The sequence below is a fragment of the Plecotus auritus genome (genome assembly GCF_963455305.1).
Source record: "Plecotus auritus genome assembly, chromosome: 12".
In the NCBI taxonomy this organism is placed as follows: Eukaryota; Metazoa; Chordata; class Mammalia; order Chiroptera; family Vespertilionidae; genus Plecotus; species Plecotus auritus.
Genome location: NC_137778.1, coordinates 39672261 through 39679071, shown reverse-complemented (window position 1 = coordinate 39679071; position 6811 = coordinate 39672261). Strand labels below are relative to the sequence as shown.

Genomic DNA, 6811 nt, shown 5'->3' with positions numbered 1-6811 from the left:
CTCGCTACCAACATCCCAACATGCTCCCCAGATAGCCTCATCATCACAGAGCCCAGGTCCCGGCATTTCCAAGGAAGATGTGGCGGGAGAGTATCATTTTCGTGAGAAGGGACTTGTGTAGCTGGAGAGGAGGCTGCAGGGAGCAGGCAGGTTTCCAGTCCCCCTCCCCCGCCCCCAGGGCTTGCATCCTGTGGGCAGAATTCAGCAGACAGGGAGGGCGGAGTGGAGAGGCTGGTGGGAATGTCAAGGTGCTTAGTGACTGAGTACCTCCTAACTCTACTTCTCTGGGCCATTCGGTGTGTTTATTTCCCACTGGAAATGAAGCAGCTACTCACACTCCAAGCCAACTATGTCCTCCTCCACATTTCTTCTGTCCCCACGTTTGTGTTTTTCAAAGGTCTGTTTAACAAACGAGGTAGGGGGCAATCAAGGGTAGTGATTAAGAACACAATCCCAGGCCCTGTTGGGGTAGCTCCCTTGGTTAGAGCGTTGTCCTGATATGCCAAGATTGTAGGTTCGATCCCCGGTCAGGGCACATACAAGAAGCAACTAATAAATGCATGGATGCAACAGATCAGTGTTTCTCTCCTTCTCTCTCAAGTCAATAAATAAAAAAAATTTTTTAGCCCTGACTGGTTTGGCTCAGTGGATAGAGTGTCGGCCTGTGGACTGAAAGGTCCCAGGTTCGATTTTGGTCAAGGGCATGTACCTTGGTTGCGGGCACACTCCCAGTAGGGAGTGTGCAGGAGGCAGCTGATTGGTGTTTCTCTCTCATCGATGTTTCTGACTCTCTACCGTCTCCCTTCCTCTCTGTAAAATATCAATAAAATATATTTAAAAAAACAATTTTTTTTAAAGGAACACAAACCCAAGAACTGGATTGAGTGACTTCATCTCTCAGCCTTAGTTTCTCTGCCTGCAAAATGAGGACGATAATCACACTTGCCTAGTTGAGCTTTTATGAGAATTAAATGCGTTAACACACATAAAGTGCTTAGAACAGTTCCCAGTGCAGTGCAAGAGGCCCATGAACCCTTGTTACTACTGGGTGGGGGCAGGGGTGGGTGCATAGAGAAAAATAGAAAGCCAGACCAAAGGGGAGGAAGCAAGCAGGTAGCTGAGCTGACCAAAGACTGCTGTGGCAGGCAGGCCTCCTCCCTAGTTGGCACTGCCTACTGCATGTTGTTCGAGCAGGTTTGGAGGGGGTGGGGGTAGGGGTGGGTATAAAACTCATGACTGACCAAGAGGGCCAGAGGAACATGCCGTGTCCTCTCTGGCCACCAGGTGGCAACAGCACATGGGTTTGCTGCTGCTTTTGCTTCTAAGAACCCACCATGGCTGGCCCACACCCAGGTCACACCTGCCATTTGCTGGCCACACCCACACCTATGTGTGTGCCTAAGCTTGTAATCTTCCAGTGCTTTCGTCCGAGCGGGTAGTGAGGAACAGACCCTGCTCACTAGACACCAGTGCGGGACCCAGCTGGGAAACACACGTGGTGTTGTGGCCTCTACCAAATTTCTCCAGAGTCAAAGGCTCAGTGTGTCTCCACACCTCCTCCCCCAACTCAATTCTTGGAATCCTAGAGTTGCAAGAGGCTGAGGGAAAGGTGAACGTCTGGACAGCTGTCACTGTGATAGAGGTGAATGTGTGAAAAAGAGCCTGAAGACCAGCCATAAAAAAGGAGAAGCAAGCAGTGGAGGGCCCCTGGCGTGGGAACAGAGAAAGGGCATTTCAATGCCTCAGTTGGACACTTATGTGCATATAAGCTTGGGCGGGGTGGGCACCAGGTGGCATCCACTTCCTTCACCCAGTTGCCTGTTGCTTCCAGTCATGGCCTGGCCTTCAAGAAGGGGCATTCTCTCAAAACTCACAAGGAATTGAGTTGCTTCTGGTTGCAAAATCAAAGGCTGTGAGAAGAGGGAAACTATTAAATCTGCTATGAATGAGTCTTTGTCATTCATTGAACAGCGCCCCTCTTGCTCTCAGATATCTTTTTCAGTAAAGGAATGAAATTCTCCGCCACATACAAATCACAACACTGGGCGCTGCAGGGGTTTATATATCCTGGTGCCAGCCCTGGAGTCCAGTAGAGATAAGAGGAGACCAACAATCCTAATGAAGTAAAGGAGAATGTGAAGTGTCCCTGGTATCTTCTGAGGCAGAACGCAGTCAGGGAGGCTGAAGACTCCAAGGTGCCCCTCAGCCCAAAAGTACAGCGGACAAGATTCTGCTCCATTCTCTTGCCGTGAAGGGACACCCAAGGTTAACATATAAATACTTGCCCTAGCTGGCTTGGCTCAGTGGATAGAGTGTCAGCCTGTGGACTGAAGGGTCCCTAGTTCAATTCCAGTCAAGGGCACATGCCTGGGTTGTGGGCTCAATCCCCAGTGGGAAGTGTGCAGGAGGCAGCCAATCGATGATTCTCTCTCATCATTGATGTTTCTCTCTCTCCCATTTCCTTCTTCTCCGAAATCAATACAAATATATTTAAAATATAAATACTTTACCAAGACCCTGCCTTGACAGCCTCACATACTGTGAATTAAGCTATACTTAACTTGACCTGGACCTTTCATTTATTTATTTATTTTTAAAATATATTTTTATTGATTTCAGAGAGGAAGGAAGAGGGAGAGATAGAAACATCAATGATGAGAGAGAATCACTGATTGGCTGCCTCCTGCACGACCCCACTGGGGATCGAGCCCGCAACCCGGGCATGTGCCCTTGATTGGAATCGAACCCGGGACCCTTCAGTCCACAGGCCAACGCTCCATCCAACAAGCCAAACCAGCCAGGGCTTGACCTGGACCTTTTCATAACATTCAAACCCTGGGAAAAGGGTTTCATTCACAGCCTGCTTCCATCTAATACCAACAAGGGGGTAGTTACAGCCCGATTCGCTGGAATCTCGAGGCCCTGAGGCCTATTCAGGCTCCTCCGCCTGGGAAGTCCATCCTGGCTCCCTCTTTGGAATTACACAGGCGTTCACTCCAAATGTGTTAGAAACTGGAGCAGGATTTGCTTTCACATATGCAGAGAATATAAAAATACACTCACTTTATTTTAGAAAAGTATAGACCAAAGGAGTCAGCTTATCATAAACTGGCCTGTAACGATTCACAGGAAGCAAGTTCCGGAGGCCAGGTGCCTGCCTCTGCTTCGCCAAACAGGCCGGAGTCCAGTAGGGGACGTGCTTCAGGAGGACTGCTCCTGGGAGAGCAGGGAGGTCAGCTACAGAGGCCATTCCCATGTAAATGCCCAGTGACCCGCGGCCTGGGGAGGAACAGAGTAGGCTGGGACAACCCACTCTCCTGCATTTCTCATCTGTTTGTTCATTTCCCTGCTGAGAGGTGACCTCTTTTCTCTAATATTCCAATCCAGAGAGTTTGAATCCCCTCCAGCTCAACCCTAATCCACCCCATCTCCCTGGGGCACCAGCCCCGGTGGCATCTCTTCCTCTTGCCCCTGAGCCAGAATCTGCAGGAGTCCGGAAGGGCTTGGGAGGCCGGAGAGGAGGTGAGTCCAGGCAGGCACTGTAGTGGTTGGTTACTGAATTCTTGCTTGCTGTCCTGATCTCTTTACCTAAAGAGACAGAAGAAGTGCCTGATTGCCCTTCTTCCTCGAGCCCATGTCACCCAGCTCAGTTCAAGTTTCTCAGGAAGAAACGGGGCACCCCAACTTCCAGGCTGCCCACCTCTCCCCCATCTTGCCACACAGGATTCAGGGCGGATATGCCCAACAGCTCAGAAGCCCAGAGGACAGGGGAGAGAGAGAGAGAGCACCTTAACCAGCCTTACCTGGTAGGTCCTGGGGCTGCAGCTTTCCTGGGGGGCTGTAGATTGCTGCGAGTGGCACCAGGAAGATTTGGTCGCTGGGAAACAGGAACTTGATGGGGGCCCACAAAAGAAATGAGTTATTAGAAAGGTCAAGTGACCGTCTCACAAAGATAAAAACTGGATGAAGGCAGGGTGAGTTTGGCATTAGTGCTTTCCCGCTCACCCAAGGTAAAAGTATTTGAAAGGCATTTGAGAACCAAGGCTCAAACTCTTGGTCCAGCCCCACATTCTCTCCATAACTCACCATCTTCAAATAGAGTTGTAACGAAGATGGGAGAAACCGGTCACTGTCACTAACTCTAGGAGAGTGCAGTCAAGCTGGGCGAGGGTAGGTATTCTTACTCCTAACTTCTTGTCCTATATCCGTTCTTCCTTACCTCTGTGCCCTGCAGCCCCTGGTCTTGGAAGTCCTTTCCGAGTTGACACTGAATCTGAAGCTAGGGCACCTTTGCCGGGTGGCACACTCCGGCTGCTGAGTGGCACTCGGCTGACAGGCTTGGGGATGGCTGAGGGAATAGGTAGTCGACTGGAAGGTTTAGCAGCTGCTCCCTGTGGCCGAGACAGGCGCTGGCAGTTGCTGGTAGAAGGTTGTGGGGCCAAGACCGGTCTGACGGGGACTGGCGGGCCTGGGGCAGAGGAATTTTAGGGTAAGCTCCACATCCTCCCTATTCCCATTCACCCCCCGCTTTGCTGCCTGGGTCCTCTCACTTGCTGTTGCTCTCCCACTGGGCCCAGCTTTCCCCCGGGTTGGAGGAGTTGATCGGGTTGGAGGAGTTGATCGGGTTGGAGGAGTTGATCGAGTTGGAGTTGATCGGGTTGGAGGAGGAGTTGATCGGGCAAGAGGAGAAGATGCTGGGCTTTTGGATGTGGGGAACAGATTGCAAGTGGGCGACTCCTGAAACACAGAGAGAAAGAGAGAGAGAAATAAAAAAGAGCTAAAATGGAAAAAGAGTCTGTTCTGCTGGCTCAGGGATAGAGGTGGGGAGTTGCCTAGATCCCAGTAAGGAAGGGCAGCAGCTAGCTGCCAACTTCATCGTCACCCCAACACCATTGATTGAGCGCTTCCTAGTGTTATAGACGTGATAGAGCTCTGCACAGGCACAGTGGCAAGTGCATGGCTTACGGTATCTCATTTAATCCCAACAATTCTGTGAGGCAGAATTTCACTATCCCGTTTTACCAACAAGGAACCACTCTAGGCCTGTACTGTGTCTGGGGCCACACCTCCAACCCAGAGCCGCTAAACTCACCCTCTTCACGCTGGAGGGCTTCTTTCCAGATGTTGCTCGAAGAGCCCTGACGGACCCTTTCCTATCGCTGCTCCGGAGTCGGGGTGTCAGGCTGCTTGGAGAGGGAGTGCTCCGAGCAGAAGAGCTCACAGTGGGCAGCAGGTCTCGGACAGGACTGTCCTTCAGCACAAAGGTCTCCCTCCGAGGGCTGGGCTTCACCCTGCGCGGCCCTGGGCTCTCGCCTGCCCTCTCGCGCTCCTGCAGGGCGCACTGCTCCAGCTGCGCTGCCAGCCTGTTGGCCTCATCGAGGACCTCCTCCATCTTCGCTGGGCTGAGGCGGCCTAAGCTGAACCTCACACCCTGGGGGGTGGGGGCCACTGCATTTAGGTCACCTCGGTGGGAGAGGCCCCGGCGAAGGGGTTTCTCTGGAGTCGCCAACACTGGTATATCTTCCTCCTCACGACTGAGACAGAAAACAAACCAGTGCCCACACAGAAGAGAGCAGGAGACGGCGACACAGCAGAGCCAGGGACACAACCCCAAACCCCAAGGCCCAGGCTGGCCTCTAGGTGATGAGAAACCTGCTTCCATGAAGCCGAATAGGCCGCTAGCATTTACTGACATTGGAGATTACGTGGGGATGAAGATGCAGCTAATCCACTTACCATTCTTTCTTTTTATTGATTAAGGTATTACATGTGTCCTTATCGCCCCATTGCCTCCACAACCCCCACTCATGCCCTCACCCCCCTGATGTCTGTGTCCATTGGTTAGGCTTATATGCATGCATAAGTCCTTTGGTTGATCTCTCCCCCCACTTACCATTCTTAACACCCTACAATCTCATTCCAGCTTCTCCCTTCTCCCTTGCCCAGTAGTGGTGTCTTAGGGGCCCAAGCTAACCAGCCACCAGCCGCGCCAGTGCATCCCAACTTGCTAAATTACCAACCCAGGCCCCAGAGGCCAAAAATTCAGCAGTAAAGGGTTAGAGACAGAGGCATCGTTGGAGGAAAGAAAGCAACAGAAAGAAGCTGGTACCTGTCCGATGGTGACAGCCCTCCAAAGTCCAAGGTCTCATCCACTATAAATTTTACATCTGTAGGGGAGGAAGGAATGAATGCCCGTGTGGATCCCTAAGGTGCTCTTCATTGCAGGGTCTCAATCTTCCCTTCAGGATTTCCTTACCTTCCTGCAAATCGCCCATGTTCCAGCCAGCAGGAGCAGGACTCAGCTTGGACCTGAACTGGAGACAAAGCATACCTTTCCTCGGGTCTCCATCCTGCCCAAGGCCCCCAGCTAGACTCAGAGCGCAAGCCAGGGGTCACGCTTCAGTCAAGCAAGCGTCCCAGGAGTAGCGCCTGCTCCAGTTTACTGCCGTTACCTCCGGGGAAGGTGCGGAGAGCTCCCCTTATCGCCCTTCGCAGATTGCCCTCCCGCCCCCCTGCGAGCCCGCCTCTCCGCATTGGGGGCGCTCTACGCGCCCCATATTCCTCCCATCCTCTCCCCAAGCCACCTTTCCACTCCCCGCGGGAGCACACCCACAGCCTACCGCGAGTTTTCACTTCCCGCCCCGCCGCATCTCCCGCGGACAGAGCTTTCCTCCCACAACTTAGTCCCGGGATTCAGCTCCGAGGGGGCGGGGCTCCTTTCGAATCTCTCAGGCCCCACCCACTCCGACCGCATGCGTGCAGTGATTGGCGGATCCCGGCGTCCTCAGCCCTCAGGGGGCGGGGCGGCAGC

General features: G+C 52.8%; 1 protein-coding gene across 3 annotated transcripts; it reads right to left on the bottom strand.

Annotated features, from left to right (window-relative positions):
- Window positions 1–3026: 3026 nt before the first annotated feature.
- Window positions 3027–6718, bottom strand: PSRC1 (proline and serine rich coiled-coil 1; the record flags this gene model as incomplete). 3 transcript variants are annotated; one of them, XM_080648010.1, is made up of 8 exons in its annotated part: window positions 6621–6718; window positions 6257–6314; window positions 6110–6167; window positions 5093–5534; window positions 4551–4737; window positions 4220–4468; window positions 3804–3891; window positions 3027–3588 (listed from the first exon to the last, which is right to left on the bottom strand). In XM_080648010.1, the coding sequence occupies exons 2-8, from the start codon at window positions 6273–6275 to the stop codon at window positions 3585–3587; spliced, it is 1047 nt and encodes a 348-aa protein (XP_080504136.1). In that variant the 5' UTR covers window positions 6276–6314; window positions 6621–6718. The 3 variants fall into 3 exon arrangements, with proteins under 3 accessions (XP_080504136.1, XP_080504137.1, XP_080504138.1); XM_080648011.1 differs by lacking the exon at window positions 6621–6718 and having other exon boundaries at window positions 3039–3588; window positions 6257–6603; XM_080648012.1 differs by lacking the exons at window positions 3027–3588; window positions 6621–6718 and having other exon boundaries at window positions 3750–3877; window positions 6257–6432.
- Between the last annotated feature and the right edge of the window lie 93 nt (window positions 6719–6811).